Source organism: Battus philenor, unplaced genomic scaffold (assembly GCF_028537555.1).
Source record: "Battus philenor isolate CCGP_79_NKW_IND1 unplaced genomic scaffold, ilBatPhil1.0.hap1 SCAF_19, whole genome shotgun sequence".
Classification (NCBI taxonomy): domain Eukaryota; kingdom Metazoa; phylum Arthropoda; class Insecta; order Lepidoptera; family Papilionidae; genus Battus; species Battus philenor.
Window position 1 is genome coordinate 11,695,645 of NW_027181681.1, and position 24,082 is coordinate 11,719,726.

The 24,082-nt window shown below is 33.5% G+C and overlaps 1 protein-coding gene across 3 annotated transcripts; it reads left to right on the top strand.

The window, feature by feature from the left end:
• The first annotated feature begins 4,772 nt into the window (after window positions 1-4,772).
• Window positions 4,773-16,148, top strand: LOC137921336 (RNA polymerase II-associated protein 3-like). 3 transcript variants are annotated; one of them, XM_068764044.1, is made up of 10 exons: window positions 4,773-4,864; window positions 5,216-5,329; window positions 7,117-7,236; window positions 8,211-8,338; window positions 9,012-9,222; window positions 9,853-9,882; window positions 11,566-11,781; window positions 12,737-13,087; window positions 14,070-14,265; window positions 15,032-16,147. In XM_068764044.1, the coding sequence occupies exons 3-10, from the start codon at window positions 7,141-7,143 to the stop codon at window positions 15,118-15,120; spliced, it is 1,317 nt and encodes a 438-aa protein (XP_068620145.1). In that variant the 5' UTR covers window positions 4,773-4,864; window positions 5,216-5,329; window positions 7,117-7,140; the 3' UTR covers window positions 15,121-16,147. The 3 variants fall into 3 exon arrangements, with proteins under 3 accessions (XP_068620145.1, XP_068620143.1, XP_068620144.1); XM_068764042.1 differs by lacking the exon at window positions 4,773-4,864 and adding an exon at window positions 4,872-5,025 and having other exon boundaries at window positions 15,032-16,148; XM_068764043.1 differs by lacking the exons at window positions 4,773-4,864; window positions 9,853-9,882 and adding an exon at window positions 4,872-5,025 and having other exon boundaries at window positions 15,032-16,146.
• The last annotated feature ends 7,934 nt before the right edge of the window (window positions 16,149-24,082 follow it).

Consider the following 24,082-nt stretch of genomic DNA (forward strand, 5'->3'; position numbering starts at 1 on the left):
ACACCCTAAACTGCCCTCTCCTTCATGTCTCTCATCTCCATCCAAAGGTTGTTTGATAGAGATCGCCTCGAGCGATAAGGCCGCCTCTTGTACCAAATGAATTGTTTCTTTTTTTTCTCTATTTATTGTATATGGTTCAAGAATTGTAAATAGATAAAAAGTAAAAAATATTATTAAATTAATAAATATATATCGCCTTTTCTAGATTGCTAACAACACAAAGACTACTTGTTTACTCCTATGTTAATATAGATTTTTTATCTGTAAAAAAAAATTCTGAATGCGTTCAAATTAACAACCTGAATTCCATTGATCGTAATCAAGCATGGATTGTATGTTTGCTTTTTAATATTACTGATTTCAATGATCGATTTTTCAAGGTACAAAAACCGGTGCTATTCATGGATTCGTGATAAGCGTATTTAATAGAAATAGCAGTGTTGATTAACTATATGTAACGATAAATAGCAATTAGAACACTACTGCTATATTACATATGAAAATTTTCATATATGAGATAGATTATTGGATGTTTTATTCCTTTTAAGATTTAGATTTCAAAACCATAACAATCTTTTTTTATTATTTATCGCTGCTACCAAAACCACTGTACCGCGTCTTAAATATTCTCTCTATTGTAGTATAGTAGCGCCACGGCGGAATCTCAAGTTCGGTTTTCTCGCTGCTCCACAAAATTGTTTTTCAACGGTACAGCTGTTACGGTCGAACTATAAAAATCAAATACAACTTAACAGGTAAATATTTTACATTGACTTAAGCAGCTAAACCTTTGACCATAACACACATACAACTACATACAAAGGTCATAAGATATACAAAGGCTGCATATTTTTCTACCCACCCATTATGTCAACAGACGGCCGCCCTTTGCAAGGCATATATCTAAGGATCGCAATGATTGCATCCATTTCTGGTGGTGTACTTCCTTAAAAACCGTCAACTATGGATAAATGACATACAATGTGGTCAATTTTATATTGGACGTTTTTTTTTACATTTTGTAACTCACAGAACTAAATATTCCTCAAGTATATGAGAACATAGCGTGCGTACTCAAATACAATTACAAAAAAAATGTTTGTTTATATGAATGTGATTTAAATAAAATCCGTTTTTCTTTAACAATAGTCATTTTTATAATTTTTCTCGGCTCCAAGGAACAAAAGTTTTATGTTACCACTCATTACGTTTTGAGCATTAATTAGTAATTAATATCATCTTTATTGTTATATATATATATTTATTGCAATTCATGGGATCCAAGTATTTAACACTTAGATTATACGAATCTGAGGTAATCGATCTTTACGATCGATTTTAACTCGATATTAATATAATTTCTCGATTTTAACAGAACTCTTATTGATCGTAAAGTTATTATTATTTTTTAATATATTTCATTTTTGACTCTACTATACTTTGCAAGGTTTTATAGTTGTGGAGAAGAAACAGGAAACAAGAACAACACATCTTTTAATAGTTCGACATAGCTTTATACATATACACTTTACCGCATATAGCCTAAATGAAATCAAAATAATCAGGCGACATCACTGCCAAGGATTCTTGTCATTTATATATTCGCTTTTTCAATAAGTCTTCCTCGTCAATTTACTACTATAATACTATTCACAGATTTGGTGCACGTATTAGTTTATTGAATAACAAGCTTTTCCGTCAATTTATTTTAAATTTCGTTAGTGGTAGTCCAATAATGATTGAACGGAATTTTATTTAAAAAAATCTGATTCCGTTTATTACAAATGAATTAAAAATTATTGCAGTTGAAACTTTAGTATAGACAGTTTTTCACAGTGCTTTGTAAATGCACTAAGGGCGTAAAAAATAAAACACAATTTTTTGGAATTTATTGTATTTATTGTAGATGTAGTATGAGAAAAATAAAGATCTAAAATTGCAAGAAATATATTAACAGCGCTCCTTTTGTTATACAATCCACTGAGTAAAGTATTATAAATATTATAATTTACTTTTAATATGGGTTTTAAATTTTGTGGAATTTCATTACAAATCTGATTGCGCTTGTTACAAATAAGATAGAGTTTTTTATTACGGCTTAAAGTGTTAATTATATTTTGAGTTTCGAAACACGTTGCACTCGATTTAAGAAATAATGTTATTAAATAGACGATTATTTCATATGCGTTATAAATCACAGGCGGTCACGAACTTGAAACTCGGAGTTGAGTTCGTGAAGACGCTCCCTCACGTTTCTCTGCCACTCTGCACATGTTGCGGCGACAGTCGAACATTTTGCTAACGTTTATTTGCTAATAATCCAATTTAATACGATGTAAGTTAAATAAGTTACTTATTAACTGTTATTCTATACAGGATGATTGTAAATACCTGTAGATAAAAAGTTTTAAAGTATACATCTATTTCCAATCTGAAATATGTTACATTGACTTTATTTATTGGTGTATGATGGGCCAATAACATCTGACATTACAAAGTCACCAATGACAGATAGAGTCAAGTTTAATTAATCTGAGACTTCTTTTAAAAAAGTTGTCAAGAATATATTCCTATTGTTTAACTCAGAGGTCGGCAACGTTTTTAAAGTTTAGTTAGGTTTGTAAAGACTGAAATACTAATTTTAAAAAACATGGCGGACGCCAACTATTTTTTGACCTAAAAAATATATAAAATGGTTAAGAACTATTTACTAGATCTATCTGTTAATCCATTTCTTTTTCTTCTTCTATTTCTTTCTGAGGCAATGCGATCGAAATCAGTAAGATGTTTATATTTATTATTGTATAATATTTATAATATGTATTATACCTGATGGCAACACTTGTTTCTAATTAGAAACAAGTGTTGCCATCTTTTGGAAAAAAAATTAAAGACTCGAATCCAAAACAACGCAACCTCAAAAATCTAACGACGCACAGTGCAAATTAGTACTAATTCAGCAGCACCTATTGGGCGATAACATACTACATATGTTATCGCCCAATAGGTAACCCGCAAGTTTAGGCCGATGCTATAATTCAAACGAAGAGAGAATAATCGACTGACAGGTTGACTTCACGCATGCGTTGACAGGGCGGCCCATAAAATAGTTAACATTGGAAAAGTTCTTATAAAAGAGACATCAAATAATTTAAAAATTTGTTTAATCAATTTTTAAATAATTAATTTTTTTTTTAAATATCATGTTATTTGAAAGATCACCATTTCGATTTTTGCAAATATTCTTCGCCAATGCGACTGCGAGATCACCTTCACCTATTCGATATATTTTTTTTCAGTAGACTCAGCGTATTTGGCTTATGGATGTAGTCTTTAAATGATCCCATAAAAAGGAGTCTGCTAGATATAGATCTCAGCTCCTGGGTGGCATGGGATATCGCCTCGTCTGGAAATCAACTTTTTCGGAAACATTTGACCACAGGGACTCGGATGTGTGACAAGTGGCTCCATCTAACTGAAACCATGTGTTAAGATTGCAGCCAGCATATTTCAATAGCATTTATGCAAAGAGCTCCTGTAACTTTTTGATATACTGTGTAAAATTGACAGTAATCAAACGGCAGCAAGAATCTTCAATAAAATAGGGTCCAATCATTCAATTTTCTGAAATTGCATTCCATAAATAAAATTTTACTAAAATGATTGAAACGATCTAACATAGTTTCGGCATACGGAAACTTGCTACACGTTCTATTTGGTCCGCGAAGTCTGTTGTTTGCTAGTTTCATATTTAGTATAGATCCCGTCCCTTCGAACTTCTCCACCCATTTCTTTATTAATAGAGTAGTCAGCCATTGGCTTAAGTCGTGTAAATCGCGGAATAACTGTTTCATAATAATGAGCAAACTGTTGTTTAAATTATTTAAAAACGCCCCGTGAAGTGACTGTCAACGAGACGCTTGTTCACTCTTCGCCCAAGTGTGGGATAGGTCGGGACTCACGATGTAGCAATGAGGCGATGGTCTATATCAGGGGTGGCCAAACTGCGGCTCGCAAGCCACATGCGGCTCTTTGAACGATTACTTTTGCCTCCGATTGATTGGTGTATTATTTCAATTTTTAAATTTATATTACTTATGTCATATGAAATTATAAATAAAGTAATACATAAAAAGCGTTTTAAAAATTAGAATTACTACATATAAAATGCAATACACCAATACCTCGCTTTGCGTCGCGGTTACGTTCCAAAAAAACACGACGCAAATTGAAACGCCGCAAAGTGAATTAAGATTTTCTATAGCAAACCATGTAAAGATCGAAGATAGGTTCCAGGGTTACGAAAACACTACTTTTTAAAAAGAAAATTGAACAAAGTAAACATTTAAAAAATAATATAACTCTGCCAATAAATAAATTGGAAAAATATATACCTTTTTTGTAACCAGAAACAACACGTTAAATTTATTTAAATTTATTATTCTCTTTTACAAAAAGCACAACACACTACGTAATTAAAACTCCAAAATTAGCAAAACAAAGTGAAAACAAAACTATTAAAATTGCGTTGATTTTTAGTTAGAAAAGGAATCCCCGAGTTTTGATGGCATTTTCCACATGGCATACTTTTATTTTGTAAAATGATATATACTTTTGTCTTTGTAAATAAAATTTACCTTAGTAAAATCTGATTATTATTAAAAAGAATTGATCATTTAAACTATTATTTAACAATATGATCAAGACATATTAACATTTGTAAATTTTGACAAACGTTTTTTCATGTCAATTATTTCAACAGTGCTTTTTGAACGCATCGAGCGTCATGACAACGTGAATGTTTGAGGTTGACAATTATTATTGAATTAATGACCGAAAAATTTTTCTATCGATTAAACAGCAGGTAAAGATTCTTTGTTTCTAATAATTATGAAAAAGGCTTATGAAATTCAGAAAAACGCACGAGACAACGTGAAAACGTTGCAATCGTACATGACAGACTTGCAAAATTGGGAGAGCGAGATGAAACGCAAAGAAGCCGCACTTAACGGTGATTTTGTGAAGGTTCTGATCATTGTATTAATGTCTCTATCGGTGTTTAGTCTATGTAGCACGCATTGTTATATTTTCAGTTAAACCTTTAAGTGAATTGTAAACACTAAGATATATCTATAGTTTCGCATTGATTGTTAGTTGTAGTTTCTCTGTACGATGTAACGTATGAGTGTTCTGAAGATCTTATTATTATGAATAGGATCTGCCACCAGTGAGGAGCAAAGTGAAAAAGGAGAGGCCGTTGAAACCGAAGACTACGACACAGAAAAGAATCTCTTCCTCCGACTACACAGCGTGGGAAAAATTCGATGTCGTACGTAAAATATTGATTTATAACAAAATAAACAGATTACCTCACTATTATAATTTTTTTTTACTATTTTACATTACTCTTTCGAACATTCTTTGCATCCATGCATCTTAGGCCTTCCTTTTCTAAGTTTTTAAATCTAAAATGATATTATATTAACAGCATTCAAGAATTTTTAGTAGAACAAAATGAATAGAACTGGATTTGTGAACTCATTTAGTGTTGATATTATATGTATATATGTATTAACAAACATTTAATTTTTTATTTTAAAACATTAACTGTGGGGGTTGGCTTTTTTGGGTAGATCAGCATTCTGAGCCGGTGGTAGCTTAATTGTAGACCGACCACATTGCCTTTTTTTAATATTAAAATGATTGATGATTCAAAAAAGTGTAAATGCCAACTGGAATACAAATAGTTTGAATTTCTTGTCATAAACCATGGTTTTTTGTGGTGCATTACTATTTAGTTTTGCCTAAACTTCAGCAGTGTCTGAGATCAAAGGCCTCTGCAGACTGCTGTTACATTAGCACTATACAAAGCACAATTTTGCCTTGGTGGGTACTCTATAAATTGATTCTCTCACTCAAAACACATTTAGCTTTTATATTACCTTCATTTTAAATATATTAGGGGATTAATTCAGGTGTTAAATATGTAAAAAAGGTAGTAATTAATAAATTTTCAAACCTAAATTAACCTGTCAACTGCTTATGGACATATCTGTCGGAACTCCCCGAGTGTGTATGGGTCAAATCTGTCTGAAATGAAGCACACTACATTATATTAAATCACCTTAAAAATATAGTTTACAAACGCTTGCTATTTCATTAATCATTTAAAAAAAAATCATTCCTGACTGGCGCTATATTGCGGCACAGAAAGGGTTAAGTATGCCAGATTTTGTGGCAAAATTCTGTTACAATTCCTATATGGTGCACGGGGTTTGTTGTTTGCTAAATATACAGTTGTGTTATCTTCTAAGTTTCTTTGATTTTTCTCATAAGGTAGCTGGCATATAAAAAAAATATTCATGTCTACTACCTTCTAAAGTATATTAGTGGAAGAAATAGGTAAATGTTGCTCCGTTTGTTCTCAAATATCTCATGTATACCTTGTAAATAAGAACCTTTCCCGACTGACCATGCAAATTGTGTGACAAGCACTTCTAAACCTATTAAAAATACAAACCATCCCTTTTAGAATAAATTGTAGAAGTTTCTAGTTTTATACTTTAAGATCAATTCATAAAAATTTTTGCAATTCCATTTTTATTACTACAAATCAATGTTATAATTTTTCTGATTTCATATTAATGTGGGTAAATCTTCTCCTCAAAATAACAGTAAAAAGTGGCATTAACCTGGTTTTGTATGAAGATAGTAAGTAAAACCAAATGCTTAAATTATCACTATTTCCAAATTAGGTCTTTTTATATATATCATTGTGATTGAGGGCTATGGCTAATCATGTCTGTATCCGCTACCATTATCTCCAGGCTTCTTAGTTTTCGGAAAGTTTTTCTGAAGCCTTGCCCCTGGTGCGTTTGTAATTATATGTCAAGCAAATGACCCTCCTCTAGCCTGACCTTCTACATCAGAGACAACTGTATTCCCCATTACATGTAACAAGCTCTTCTTTGCAATGTGGAAGTACTTAAGGACTCTTAGTTATCCTACAACCTTAAAGAAATTGACCATTTTTACTTGTAACTGCAAATATATATGCAAAGTTGTAAACTATAATTGTCAGTCGTGTCTCTAAAAATCATAATTTTATATTTACAGGAAAAAGCATGTGAAGACGTAGATATGGCAGACATTGGGCCTGTGTCCTTAGATAGTAAGAAGAGCCAAAAAGACAAACAGGAGAAACTGCGGGAAGAAGCACAGTATGAAAAGGAAAGGGTATGTATTATTTTATTTATTGTTTATTTAAATCTAATCTTTAATTGCATGTTTTATTTGTCATTTTTGTTTAAAAAACTAGCTTTAAAAAATATTTGATAGTATGTTATATTATTCTTTTGAACATTTAAATTTAACCTACCCACCTTGAAATATTATTGGCATTAAGTAAATATGTGAATAATGTTTGCAAATCAATTGCAATGTGTTACTCTTTGCTAGGAAACAATAGTCTTCAAAAAAAAAATGTGATGAATAGTTTTCTTCTCGGCAAGTATTTGCCATTGTTGTTTGCCACATCATAGCTTAACATCAAGTAAGAAAGATGGTAAAAGCTTTGTCTCTAAACGAAAAAAAAATGTGTTGTATCCATCTAAATATGTCCAAGCTAATAAGAGTTACCAAAAATATTAAAAATGTTACAAATCTATTATAAAAAGCTAAAAAATACCTTAAGCAGATAATATTAAAAACATGATCATGACTATTTCAGCCATAGGATGTCCACTGCTGGGTTAGAAACTTGTGGAGCAGGCCCACAGATTAACCCATCTTCCAGTGTTTGATGATGTTCTGTTGGTTCAAGTTTGTCTGTCAACCTTGTTGGTGGCTGACCGATGTTGTGCTTGCTAATTCAAAGTCCCGACTATAGAATCTTAAGATCCCAGCGGCTATCTATTGTGTGCCAAGTTGCATGCCCATGTCAATCAGCTGAGCTGTATCAGTTATTTTTGTTCAGGGACAAATCTTGTCATACCCAATATTTACATTACAAAAAGTCTGAAGCTTTTGAGTACAGAAGTTTGTTTTTACTGTTTGTAAGACTTTTAATGGTAAAAACCTTGCCTAAATTAAAATATAAAAAGCAGTCTGAAGGTGTCTAAGTTTCTTCTGCAATCTCCCACTCTTAAGGTGAAAATTTAATATTAAAAGGGTAAATTTAAATTTAATTCAAGTGTTTTATTCATTTTTAGGGCAACACATTTGTGAAGCAAGAGAAATGGGATGAAGCTATAACATGCTACAACAGGGCTATAGAATTGGTGAAAGATGATGCCATTTATTATGCAAACAGGGGTTTGTGTTATCTAAAGAAAGATAGGTAAGTGAGAAACAAAGGACAAACACAATGTGAACAGATAACTTTGTAAGGTTGTCAGAGGATGGTACATGAAGGCTTATGTCCAGCTAAGTAATCCTATGTCAGAAATGATGATGATAAATAGAGGCAGAAGTGAAAATGATTACCTTTGTTTATATATTACCTGCTAGGGCGATCCAAGGTAGGAAACATATCCAGCATCAGGTTTCTGAGTGGTTTCAGGCTGCCTTCACGACACATGTAGAGGTAGCATCTTCGTGCGAACGACAACTGAAATATGACTGACCCATAAAAATTTTTTGCAAGTTTGCCATCCCTTCTATTCAGTGAACTCATTGAAGAAGCTGTAAAAGCTCCCAGGCTAACAGCATTTATATTTACAAAAAACATTAATATAGGTTATGAATTAAGGTTACTGACTATATGCCGCAAGTGTAATTGGTAGAGATTTTGTTATGAAGGAACATTCATAATTATTATTAATTGCATCATTTTTTGGTACCCACAAGACCATAGTATGGTGAAATATCATGAAATTATCCAAGTTCTGAACATTTTATTTTGCACTATCCAATTATAATGTAAATTAAAATATAAAAATATCAATATCATATAAATGTATAACAATGGGTCAGATCAGAATCAATAATTACTTGTTAAACCTGTATTACAGTCTTCATCAGGCGGAGAACGACTGTACGGCGGCACTAAAGATAGACCCTACATATGTGAAGGCACTGCAAAGACGTGCAACGGCAAGGGAGAGACTGGGTTCTCTCCGAGCTGCCTCCCATGATCTCAATGAAGTACTTAAATTGGAACCCCACAATGCAGCGGCTAAACGACAATTGGAAGCTATCAAGACTCGTATGGGAACGAAAGGAGTGAGTAATTATATTATTTCTATATTTATTTTTCCAATAAGAACTTTGTTTCATAAAAAAAAAATAGAAAAAAAAATAACATTAAAATCCTGAATATTTTAGTTGTGTTAGTAAGAACAGAGTTTGGTAATTATGGTAGATTTGGTAGAAACTAAATAATCAAAAAAGGTTATGACAAAAACATGGTGTATACTATGATATTTAATATACATCATAGGAGCATATTCTGGTGCGTAAATATCTGTATCTGATACGTAAATGTTTGTTGAAACTGGAATAAGAGACAAACAAATAGCTTTATTGACATTGAAAATCATGGCTTGACCATGGGAAATAGAGATTGACTTTTGTATATACTCCCCTTAATTCTCCTGGCAACACTGACATATGTTCTTTAATAGATTTCCACATCTGTTACAATTAATAACAGCCTATGTGAAATCATAATGTCCTATTTAAATCATAATTTTTATGAAACTTTGTTCTTGTTGAAAAATTAAAAAAAATATTAAATACAGATAAAAAAGTTTATTTGTGTGGGTATTTAAAAAAAATTGTATTGAGTGTGTTTTATCATTAGTTAAAATTGTAGAATGTAATAATCATTCATGCATTTTTTATCAATTAAAGCAACAACACATACAGGATGCTAATAATTTGGTAAGTTTTATGCTAAAATAATTGTAGTATTTACGTCACATATACATGCTTAACCCTTTCACGACTACGGGGACGCCGGTGTCCCAAGCAAAAATCATGGATTAATTAAATATTTACGTAACCATTGTGAATTATTTTTTTGTTTTAATATTTCGGAAAGTGCCTTTTTATTATTTTTTACTGGCAATATAGGATAACTAACACCGTTTATTGTTTATCGTCATCGGAACGTTAGAGTTCTTTTGGCGCGAATGATCTGCTGTTTGGAATAAATAATTGATATTGTAAAAGTGCTTTTCAAGTTTTTACAGTGTCAAATTATCATTACCTGGTAAGTAAATTGTTATTCTAAATATTCAGTAGTAATGTATTTATGTTGTATTCTGTGATAAATCGTTATAAAGATTATGGGACACGGATGTCCCTGTCGGCGTAAAGGGATACTTTTTTTACGGAATTTCTTAACTTTTGGCCTGGTGATATACCAAAATGCTATCATTTTCTTGTTCACATTTTTCTCAGAATATGTTTCGTAAGGGACGTGGAGTTTTTGAACTTCGAAAGAATAAAATTCTTCATATTTTGGTGGGTGACAATAGCGATGAGGAAGATGACTTAGTGCTTGATGACGAAGACCAAAGACTTCTAGTACAGGATGATGACCAAGGGGTATTTGATGTCGAGGTTGAAGAAACGACGACTCTTCAACGACGACTCTTCTCAATCACCTGAACCTTCAATGTCTCAAAAAACAATCCATCTAATCATTAACCAATCATCTAACAACAGGAATTGTTTCGCCGAGTATCACAAATAACTTGCCCTATTATATTTATATTATTCATAAACAAGTTAAAAAAAGTACACTAAGTAACAAATGTACATTATTTACAACAAAACAGACTTACCAACAAGTAAACCAAAATTTAGAGCTTAAGTAGAAAGTAACCCTTAGCGACCATAGGGACATATTTGTCCCATAAATTTCCAAAAAAAATGTAAAACTTTTTTGAATTTTTATTATAAATTATGTTTTTAGGATGCCTATTAATTCATTACATCTAGCTAAATTGATTAAATAAGGTACCGTAACCTTATGGTCCTGAAAGGGTTAAAAATACTAGAATATGCTGAATTCTAGCACATATCATAGTTAAATATGCTAGAATTTTTAAAATGTATGGCTTTATTTTGGTAATTTATTCACGTTTTTATTATTTTAATTTGGCATGTCAACAAATATTGCATAAAGTTTTATCTGTTTGCCACGCACTAGATGATATGAAAACATGTTTATCATGAACACACTCCGTAAATTTCTCGAATTTACAAGGATATAAATTTAGTAACATATTTAGTAGTTTGTTATAGAATTGTATACATTGAGGTATATGCATCCCCATAGATATCTATGGGGATATACTGCAATCGCTACCCTTGGCAGTCAGGTTGGCGATCGCATTGTGGTTTTGTGGTACGTAGTGGGCACTATTGTCCATCCTCCGGAAACTTCTTTGTGAGCAGAGGCAATCTTATAGATTGTATAACGGGAATCCAACCCGCGACTTATGATTGCATGCTAATCGGTACACTAAAATTTGTAAATATTAAAGCATGTTTTGCTCTGTAATATACATAATATGAAAACAGATTGGAAATTTATTTTGAAATTTAATTTTACAGGCCAAATCCAAGTCATCACCAGCAACAACACCGACTTTTGACGCAAAGACATCTAAAGAGACAGCCAAAAAAACACCACAGCCAAAGATTATTGAGTTACCGGAGGAGCCTGTAAAAGCCAAAGAACAGAGTGAATTGGAAAAATGGAGAATCGGTGAAGGCGAAGATATAAATGTTATGATACCGGTGAAGAAACCTCCGCATTTGAGATCAAAGGTGTGTATTTAATAAAATGTGCCTCCGTTTTGAATTTTTTTTTTAAAAAAAATATTTTTTGGCCAGCTCTATATGTCGTTTCTTTAGTTCAAACTTCAAGCTCCATTGACAAACTTACAGTTGTTTAACAAGCCATGAAGAATGGAGACGGGGTTATTCTGGAAATTTCTTTACGAGCTCAAATAAGGATTGAGGCAATCCATAGACAAAATAAATTAACCAACAGCTCAGCGGAATGGCAAGTCTAAATGGCAGTGAATGATTTCTACAGTCGAGACGATAGATTGGCAAGCGTAGAATCAGGAAATCAGGCGTTACCTTGCGGAAGTCCATCCTAAGTAAGAAAAAGACCAATATTTAGCCACTTCTGCACATGCAGTAGTAGCCGTGCAACAAAGTGCACCGCCCGCCAGCCCTGTTGTTGCACGACTACTACAGTATGTGCGGAAGTGGCTAAATATTGGTTGTTTTCTTACTTAGGATGGACTTCCCCAAGGTAACGGCAGATTCCATTAAATATCCACCAACAAGAACAAACGAGGGTCGACTCACTCAGATTGTAGTAAAATGCTTGATGCAGGCTGCATTAATTTGGTCCTAGAAGACCTATGTTCGTTAGTAGATGTTCTATGGCGGATGATGATGATGATGAAATATTGACACACTAAACAAATTTAACAAATTTTTTTTGATTATCTATTCTAATGTCAAAAATATTGAACATGTAGTTTTCATGGTATGCTTAAGAGATAAGGTTCGCTACAGGATGAAATCATTGACGATCAACAAAGAATATGAACCTGTCAATTTTAAATTAAAGTTTTTTAGTACAAATTAATTTTCATTCATCATGTAAGCCATAACACGTCAACTGTTGGACATAAACATCTATAGATACAGAGGCAAAGCATATAAATGTACTTATACTTTTATGTAATATTTAACATGTTTACAGAGGGCTTTGAAGTCAATTCCCATCCAAGAGATACCACTAGGTAAAACATCACCAGAGAAACCAACTCGCATGAAAATTATAGAAATAGAAGACAACATGGCTCAAGGCGACACTGGCAACAATGATTCAAACATATTAGATTCAAAAGAAGAAGCAGCCGATAAAAGTGATAAAGTTGGTGAAGGTGATTCAAAGACAATTCCAGAGTCCTTGAAGCTTATCACCGATGAAGTAACAACTGAGAAACAAATATATGCCCGTGATGTGGTGCCACCAGTTAACAGCGTCCAGTTCATGGCGGAATGGAAGTATCTTAAAGGACATGATGCAGCTAGAGGCAATTATTTAAGTGTGAGTTATATATAGATATAAATCATAAAGTTAAGCACTAATACATTCAAGCTTACGACATATAGGATGATTAAAAATTTCATTTCATTTGTTGACAATGTCCATCCTCCAACACCCTCTAAAAGTAATGGTATAGTAAGAAAAAACATTTTTGAAATTCGGATCACTATGTATAATTATTTATTAATTACTATATGTCCCTGAGCGTATGTAAGTGCCCACTATGTGTAACGATAACATATTAATGAAGTTGTTGGCTGTGGATAGTGCGAGACCAGGGAACTTTAGGAGGGGGGGGGGGGGGGGGCTATGCTTTGCAGTGTGCATCTATTTGGGTGATATGATAATGAAAACTATTTATCGTTCACTATTTGTCCCCGCAGACTTGATCATTTTACACAGAATGATTGGAAATAGGTGTAGAAGTTTTTAAGTTTTTTGCAGTCAGCTATACATCCACACCTGCAAGGCTGTTATGTCTATGACCAATCATCTTGTAATGCTGTGATCATAAAGTAAGATGAATTTGTTTAAAAAATGCAAATTTATTTATTCTTTTAACTTTCATACCATTTAAAGTAATCCCCGTCTGAGAAAAGGCAGTTTTTTCTGTCCTCAAAACAGTCAACAGAATAGTCTTTTCGATATAGCCTTCAAGTCCTTCACGGCTTTTATGCATTGGATTTTTGTGTTTGCTGAAAAGACAGAAGTTACATGGAGCGAAATCAGGTTAGTATGTTGGTTTCGCAACGATATGAGTCAAGTTTTTTTTGGCAAAAGACAGTTACGCGTCGCAAAACGTCCTTCAAAAAGGTTTAGCCTGAGCTAGACGATATTTTACTTTTGACAAACAGACACTTGGAAATTGTTATGAATTGACAGTCCTACCAAGGGAAAAAAATACCTGCCTTAATGCCCGGAAATTTTAAATAACAATTTTATTTTACTTCTTGATCACAGTGAAAATTCCACAAAATTTCAGATTATAGAACCAACAAAAATCCCCTCCATCTTCGAGAATGCTCTAGAAAGCGATGTGCTATCAGAGATACTTCAGGTACTATGGAAGGATAAGGAAAAATTCAGAGAAAAGTCAATTACAGCTTACCTTAAAGGACTTTGTAGAGTAAAGAGGTTTTCTGCTCTTGCCATGTTCCTGTCTTCTAGTGATAAAAAAGGTATGTTTGTTTTACAAAATTATTAATATTGATATGTGACGCTAATTGCTCGTTCAGGAAGCTATAGTATTAAAAGTGAAAGCAGTGGACAATGGGAAAAACAATTGGTAGTGAATTAGACAAAATATAGAAAATGGCCACATGTAAACGCATCTAACTCAGTCTCATGTCAGGTGAACATCCGAGAACTCTGTTTTGAAAGTCCTCAGTTTGGGACCTTATCCTGCTTTTCAGCTGATAAACGCTCACTATACATAAGCCACATAAGCCTCTTCGAAAGTTGTGAGGAGCCTATCTAAGCCGCGCTTATCGGTTCGTGTTCGTCACTCGAAAACCTTTCATCGCCAACAGTTATTGATTGCACAAGCGATCTGTATTTGTAAATTTGGTTCTGCTGCGAACATTCCTCTTAGAGAAATGATATGGAATAATCCATTACAGGAACCCATTTGATAATAACATTAATGTGTTCTATTTTGTTTATGTTTAGGAATTAATTTAAGGTATATAAGTAATGTTTTATACACTGGCATAGGCTTTATGTCCATTTGGGTCATAAAACATTGAGCTATCTCTCCCTCTTTTTATGACTAGTTTTTCTCTATTTTTATGTCTCTCTTCTCTCCCACTTTGTTATATAAGATGTATATCTTTTCTCTCTCATCATTTCTCACATTCTCTATCTCCTTCTTCCTCCTCTCTTTCTCACTCTTTCTATGTAGGTCTTGATAAAAAAATATAATTTTGACATATTTGCTCGTTTCAGTGTTAAATGAACTACTAGAACACTGCAAGAGTTCAGAGAATTGCACTGAAGACGATCTTGTTGATCTGAAGAACAAATATGAACTTTAATCCTGTTACATTAATGTTTAGATTATAAAATTTGTTTGTCGACCTGCGCTTGCTGTGCCGGAACTATATCGCCACTGAGATATCACAATTCTCTCTATGCATGTGTATCACTAGATATTAATTGTTATGTAATATAAAAGATATGGAATTATGTATTTTTGATGGTCTATCATTTGAATCCTTTTAGCCATTAATATGAGAAGAAGCAATATATGTATATTTCAGTCCATCTTGTATAAACCGTAAAGTTACAATATATACATATATATAAACTGGTTTTCAGGTAATTATTTTAAATTATCGTGCCTGAAACTGTAATGTATTGCCAATTATCTGAATTTCAAAATATCTTTGTGTTTAAAGACACCAAAACATAAAAAGGTTTTTTTTTTTAATTACTATGATCTATTTTGTTTATTCGTATTATATACTACTAATACATATCAATTATAATACAGTAGTTTAGATCCGCGTTATAAGAACACATTGAACGAGAACTCTACCGTGCTCGTTTTACTTGTATAACGCGTTGAATATTAAGTACTTATGAATGATATACGTATTTGAAGTGGATGCAAGTTATAAATCTCATAGAAATGTAATAGGAATTTGCCCGCGTTGTAGGGGGGAAACGCTTGTACGAGGGACATGAAAGTGTGGACAGAATTAAACATCTTAAATGGATATTATTTTTAAAATCCACAATATTTTAAATAACGTACAAAAAATAATTTCAATTATTTATAAAAATGATGTATTGTATTTCATAAATATAAAATATTTTTACTTATACCACAAAAAATATAAGAAGCTAAATTGATATCTAAATGGGATATTGTTTTTAAAAAATAAACTTGCCATTGGCTTCATGTATTGATTGTTTACGTATTTAAAAAAAAAAAAAAGAAATTCCATTCTAAGTTGTCAGATGTTTGGCTATGGTGCTGGAATGATTTAATTTTATATATTTATTTCAATTGTCATACTGTGTTATAATTTAATTTACTTTATTATTTTAATAAATAAAATTGGTAGTCTGATGGTTATGTTGTTTTATTTTTTGTGTAAATAAATTTAAAAAAAATAGAAAATTTTACACCTTTATATTATACAATTTTTTTATTCCTAGAAATTAAACATGGCGTTGTTGCAATGAAGCTCCTGAAAAGCAAGAAAAAAACATTGTCTCTATTGTCTATTGTCTCATGGGAAGTTTTTGCTGTTAGTCTTGTGGCTTTTAAAGCTTCATCGGAAACGAGTTCACGGAACGGAGGGGTACGTGAACAATATAAAATTACAGGATTCGAGTTTCCGAACCAGTATCAGTACTCGGCGGGGAGACGAGGAAGTCACAAAGGTAGTGGCCGCGAGATAGTAGCAGCGGGGCTCACCCAGCCAGCCCTCGAGGACTCAAACCCAGTCGGCCGGCAGAACTCGCGGCTAGCGCGCCTGTCTGGTCAGTGTTACTGAGGTGTACTGAATAAGGAATTAAGTGTGGACGGCAGCGTGGACCCAGTGGCGTAGCTAGGGGGTGGCGAGCGGGGCGGCCACACCGGGCACCACAAGTAGGGGGGGGGGCACCAAAGTTGAAAATAATTTTTTTTATTTATTTTTTTTGAATGATGAATTATGAAATGGTAAAAGAAAAATGAAAACCATAAATTAAAGTAAATAACATAAAAAGAATATCGAATTTTACTATTTTTATGCTGAAAAAGTTGTTAAATAATATGAACATTAAAAAAAATAAACGGTTACAAATTATAATATACACAGTGTTTAAGCCTTTTCATTCACAAAACACATAGTGTTTTTTAAAAGGGCCCTAAATGACAAAATAATAAATTATTACATTATTGCAAGATTATTTAATGATAAATAGATTAAATAATCTTGCATGTCAATAGAACATTAACTAGTCGACACTATTGATTTTGAAAATGTGATTAATGACTGCAGCAAAAAGCGAGGAATGTTCGTTTTTAAATTTTCCCAATAAATTTTATTAAGATCTAATGTTATTTTATATATATTTATTATTATTTTGTACCAAAAAAATATATTAACTACATTTTGTTCTGAATTTTGAAATTATTTAGACTCTTTAGGGGGGGGGGGGGGCACCAAGCCCCAATCTGCCCCAGGCCCCGAATACCACAGCTACGCCACTGCGTGGACCACTCTGCAATCTAAGGAAGGATACTGATCCTACCTCGGATCGCCCACGCTTTTGAACATTGTAGTTGGGAGTTCGTATTTATATGGTGGGACAATGAAGAGCGTACGAAGCTAACATATCCGAAGTCTCGTACAAACCTACGGGACAATGTTCTATAGAGGAACTCAGTACCATGATGCAGTAAAATCCAGAAAAGCTAACAGCACCCAAGAATAATTCAAAATAGTTTGTAGCATTACTAAAGTCTGAACAATAAAAGGACCAATATTTAGCCACTTTCGCACATGCAGTAGTAGTCGTGCAACAAAGTGCACCGCCCGCTTAGTGCCAAAACCGTTTTGGCACTAATCGGTGTAACATAGCTCCTGAAGTTGCCCCGTGGAGGGGTGAAACACGTGTTGAATGATTTGGCGGTGGCAGTTGTGTGATTCGCATTGTTTGCCGCATCCGCATTTATCAGCGGGCTGGCGGGCAGTGCACTTTGTTACACGAATACTACTGCATGTGCGGAAGTGGCTAAATATTGGTCCTTTTCTTACTTAGGATGGACTTCCGCAAGGTAACGCCTGATTCCAGTAAATATAGAAGTCTGAACAGTAAGGCCTCTTGCACGCACGTACTGGTAATTTTCAAAAAGAATTTGCAGATTCCATTGGTTTTAGATGGACGACGTCTAATCTAAAACCTCTTAAGGTTGTAAATCTCGTGGGCTCCTTGAAGAGCCTCGACTTAGGCCCTTATATACGACTAATTCACCGGATTGTAAGGCAGCCGAGCTTTTAGATTTTCGGCTGATACACCATGAAGTGACTAAGCTCAAAGGTCCTACTAGGAGATCATAATTTGGACTGTCTCTCGTCAATAACACTCTCTTGACATTCGACGCAAGGAAGCCTGAGAGGGCTGAACCTAAGCTTGGTCGGATCTTATGGCCTGGTTAATATATAGGGTATTAGAGTTCAGTGTGTTCACCATCATTGTTATGGGAGATGGAAAGAAAGCCTTTGGAAACAACTTAAATTTCGTGAGACACGATAGGTTCTCTGAGTACCTTCACCGGTTTAAGCTCAAGGAGGACCCCTCGTGCTTCTGTGAATCGGGCGTGGACCAGACCGTGTGTCCACTTTGTAGCCCGCTGGCCCACGTTTGGACGACTCCGAATGCCGGTTAAACATGAAGGTTCACGAAGAAACAATGGCTTTATTAATAAGAGATGAATATACGAGACCTACATTCCTAAAACTGTGTAGAAAAATTGTGAAAGATATAATAAAACGAAATAAGACGAGAAAAATTGTTAAACCAAATTGAAAATTATTGTAAACAATTTTGTAAAAGAAAATGTAAGTAAAACCTAAAACTAAGGAATTAGGTGACGGAAGAAATGAATCGGAAAAGAGGAAATGGAATGAAATGGGTAAGACCGTCGAAATGTGGAAAGTAAGAAAAAGAATGAAAGAACTTTAGATGAATGGATGTAGAGTGCGGAATTAAGATGTGAAAGATTATTAAACAAAAAGAAACGATCCAGTCCTTCCACAAGATAGGGGAACAAGAAGCCCATAATAATGGAGGTTTTCTTAAACAAAAAAAGAAACAGTTTAAATTATCTCTCACACACACACTACGACACAGTCCGTCCTTCGCTCACGCGTCGCTAAATACGCTGACACTTTAAAGTGTATGAGTACTAAAACCATTATTACGACTTCTTCTTTTTCTTCTTCTTCGGAACGAGTTATCGCTGGGAGTAGTAGGTGATGAAACTCCAGCGATACTTTATCTAATATGATCGGAGATTGACGTCCCATGTGGTATATGATTTTTACATCCTCAATTGTGTCAAAATGGCGTCCACGCGTTGGCTTTTTGAGTTTGCTGAATACAAAGTCACACGGAGCCAGATTAAGTGAAAACAGTGCCTGCATAGCGGTGTCAGACGAATTTTGGTCGCTTTTTTGAAAAAATTTTAAAACATTAACAAAAACACGTTCAACTCCGAAATACTTAAAACTTGTCAAACAGACGCTTGGCAAATGTTATAGACATTCCTACCAACCGAGGAATAAAATTACCTGCCTTTTAAATGCCCGGGAGATTTAAATTACAATTTACTAACGCCTTACTTTTTATCATGTTATGTTTCTCATATCTATAGTGTAAATATTGCAACAAAACATATTAATTAGTTGATAAAATCATTAAATGCAATTATCATGTTCCATAACACGACGCAACTACATCATATCGTGCAGATATACATAAATGTTTTAAATGAGCTGAGCGTAGAGTTGTCTTTTATTTTCTAGAAAAAAAACTCGTCACAAAGAAGATTTGTCATTGTCATTTTTGACAATAGGATTAAATATTTTTATATACATTTTTCAGCATATATTAAATGTATAGACAATGTTTTAATCAATAATGCGTTACAGATCGTTTAAATATTTTTACGTGGCCGCCATCTTGTTATTTTTTGGTAACTTACTCGGATCATGTGTGGTATTTCTTCAAATACGCGATACTACACATTTTTTTCTTGTTAATCCTCTATCGTATATCATTCCGCGGAGAGAATTCGAGTGTTATAGAAAAAGACACGAGAACCATGTTAATATTACAAAAAATAGTTTTTTCTCCCGTCAATCTATCTTTTTTCACTCGATATCTTGCAGTAAGATGTTGGGAGTACACGGAGCATGTGCTATAGAGGCAGCCGCAAGACTTCATCCGGATTCTGAAATAAACCTTCTTTATTGTAGCCCCGTGTCGGTCAGTTCTTGGAGCAGTCACCTCGATCATTTGGTGAAACTCAATAATTTCCGACTAATAGGTATACATCTTCAAAGTTACGCTGATGGAACAGAGTTCGAAGAGTTCTGGAAGAGAGTATTAACACATAATAAGATAGGAAACGAAAGAGATGTAGTGGAGTATATAAAATTCCTGACTCTTCACAAGTTTGGCGGAACGGTGCTGGATTTAGATGTAATAGTTAATAAGCCGTTGGAAGGTCTTGGTGGCAACTGGATGGTCAGAGATGGTAGATCATTGGCTACGGATGCAATGTCTATATTAAGAAGTAATCTCGGACGAAATATCACGGGAAAAATTTTAAGGTATGCAATCAAATTTGCGTAGATATATATTGTTCATATGCCGCCCGTCCCTAACAGCAAACAGTGTGGGCGAACCGGTTGGGTCCAGATCCATCCTTGGCTCCCTTGTGATCCACGCTGCTGTCCCATGTGGCATACACAACATCAACACTACACAGCTCTACTCAGGTAGAGCGGTTTACTACATTCGATTGTCATCGTACAACTGGAATGCGTCTGTTGGCCTTCTGCTTTATTTTTAAGTTCACGGATCCTTCCGGTCCGTGATCTTAGTTCTGGAAAAGAACCTGAGCTTACAGCATGAACTTCAACTGAAACCAAGCAGCGTTCTTTAGGAACTGTTGGAATATTATTCTAAGTTTTTATTCCCTCAGAAGCACAGGCTCGGGGCCGTTACATATTACTTTATGCACACTCATCCTCTTCATAAAAATAAGCACAATATATTAATAATTGAATAAGAATTAAAATAAACTGATTGAAAGAAGATTGATATGTACATACGACTTTAAATACAAAAAGAGCCAATTTGAAAATGTTTCTTTAATTTGATTCAATTTTTCTTGAATTGTTTCAAGGTTTTGTTAAACATACGCAATTAAAAATTAAAAATCTGTTATGAATTATGAAGGTATAAACAAATACGTATTCTTTTAATGATTAAGCTGGATGCTCGGTTTTGTTTTAGGTTGCTCAGCAAGCAGGTTTTGGAGGGCGGTATATTGGCAGGTGAAGCTTTGTCCGCTGGCCTCAATGATCTATGCCCCGGTCAGGATATTGCTAACAAGGAAATAAACACTTGCCACGGTATTAGACACATTTATAGTTCAAATACCAGGCAATTTTAAAGTTTAGCTATATGAATTTAGTATAATTACAAGTTAAAATATGTTATGTCAGTTATATCAATCTTATTTATCGTAATGTTAAAAACTAGAAATCTTTAGGGCGTCGTAAAAAACAAACAAGACACCAATAATTTAATAGCCTGTGGCGTTCATTTGAACGCACCCAAATTCATCGTTTAAGAACGCATTAATTTTTCATCTCCCTCTGAAGAATGTGTGTATCTTGCTCTCTCTGACGCGCTGCGCTACGGACTATCTACTCATTTCGATCGCTGTAGTAACAAAAAGATTATTGTAACTTAGATCTAGATTTAAATCATCCGGCAAGTCTTCCTTACATCGTATAACCTATTACGGTGAAGGGTCATGTACAAACAACCACCCCTCCAACCTAAGATTTAAGTTTGGAAATACAATAGTTTAAGAGACTTCATAAACACTGGCAAGCAGAATTGCGTACAAAAAAAAAGTAGAAAAAATTAAATAATTGTAAAAACACAGACACGTTCTAATGTCTGGAATATATAAAAAAAAGTTTTTTCCTCTCTATATTCTATTTAGATTAATGATAATAATGTATATATTGCATAAAATACAAACAAACACAAGGTTAGGATACAAATACAAAAAAAAAACAACGAAAATAAAATAGAAATGTTCTGTCCATATGTATGTGATTGTTTATATGTGTAAAAGTTTTAAATGGGTGAATGTAAGGCACATTTGTTAGTACAACGCTTAACAAATTTTACACCAGTTTCCGATCACCTATATAAAGTGATCACATATAAAAATAGTTTTTGTTCTATTGTAATGTGAGGAGGCAATAATTTCTTGTAATAGTCTGCAAGTACTGACAGTAAACAATATATCAAATTTTAATCTGTGTAAATGTAAAGATTCGCTAGATTTATTAACTTATTTAACAATTACGAAATTATCATTTTATAGTGTTTTTATATATATTGCCATATGATACCTTTTATGATATATGTGTTATAAACACTTTCACATGTGCATCTAATGTTTTTTTTTTGGTAGAAATCGTTATTCGTATTTCAAACTTTTCCACTATTTTATATATTATTAAATGTAAAATTAAAAAAAAAAAACAATATTTTTTAATATTTCCCATAGCCTTGCATAGCTAGCTAGCTGGGAAAGGACTTATATATCTAAACTTAGTTCGAGTGAAACAATAACGATATTGCATTTTATTTGACTTAAAATCGAAAGGTAAATGTTTTTCTTTCCTACTGTATAAAATATTCACGAAATGTAAATAAATAAGTAAATTGTGATAATTAAAAGCATGATTGATTTGATTAAATTTCCACAGGTTTCGAGATCTTGGAAGACAGATTGTTCCATCCAATCAGTCGAGAGAACCGAAGGTATTTCTATGAAACGGGAAATTACGACAAGCAAGCCTTCGCACACAGACTGTGGAATATAGATTATCCGGAAAATCTCGTCTCGCAAAGAACATTGTACGCCGACTTAACTCAGACATTTTGTCCGTCTGTGTATTCTAAAATATATACATATTATTAACTACCTTGTTTTATACCGCAATCCAAATATAATACTTTACGTATTCCTAGCGGGAGGTGAAAAAGGTGTCAAACCTAACATATTACCTCATATTTAATATTGCAATTTTAACTCTTTTCATTATTTATTTAAAAACAACCATTTATAAAATTGTTATCATTTAAATTTGTACACAATATTGATGTAGCTTTATAATTTTATTTTATTTAGTAGTTTACACGTTTATTTTATTGAGTAGTACACGTTAGGATATAATTAAATAGTTTCATAATAAACAAAAAAGTACAATGGATGATCTTATCACACAAGGCAATATCTTACAGACACCCATGGCATGGAAACGGTAGAAGTATAAATACTGGGTAGTTAACGTGTACAATGTTTATATATATATATATATATATATATATATATACATATATATATATATATATATATATATATATATATATATATATATATATATAATAAAAAAAACCATCAAAATGATCTGGATCGCACTTGCCTCAGAAAGAATAAAAAACAGAGGAAGAAAAAGAAATGAATTGAATGATAAATAATCATAGCCATAGTAAATAGTTCCTATCTATTTTCTAGTTTGACTAGACTGACATGATCTAAGACAGACTTATACAGTGGCTGTGTTATTGACCTGGTTCCTCTCTTCTTGCCTTCCGCTGTCAATGACAAGTTGTTTTCTTCCCATTATGCAAATGAAGAATGTAAGATTTTCAATAAGTAGGTAGCAGTAGTCGTGCAACAAAGTGCACAGTAGTCACTCGGTGTTTGGCACTAATCGGTGTAACATCACTCCTGAGGATGCCCCGTGGAGGGATGAAACACGTGTTGAGTGATTTAACGGTGGCGGTTGTGTAATTCGCATTGTTTGCCGTATGCGCATTTATCAGCGGGTTGGCGGGCGGTGCACTTTGTTGCACGACTGCTGGTACATGGCGGAAGTGGCTGTATATTGGTCCTTTTCTTACTTGGGTTTTTCATCGAGATATAGGAGAAATTGAGAAGTGACCTAGGCATATCGATTGGTAAATCGAAGACGTCCACGAAGGCCGAAAGACAGCTCGTTTTTATTAATTAAGCAATGTACGATGTACGTTATATCGCTATAGTTATACTGTTAAAATCTAAATACGTTAACATTCTTCAGAAACGAATTTAAACAGTAACAATTTAATATTTCATTTAATCTTATATTTCATATATTAATTTATTTTAAACGAACACTGTATAAAAATCAAAAAGAC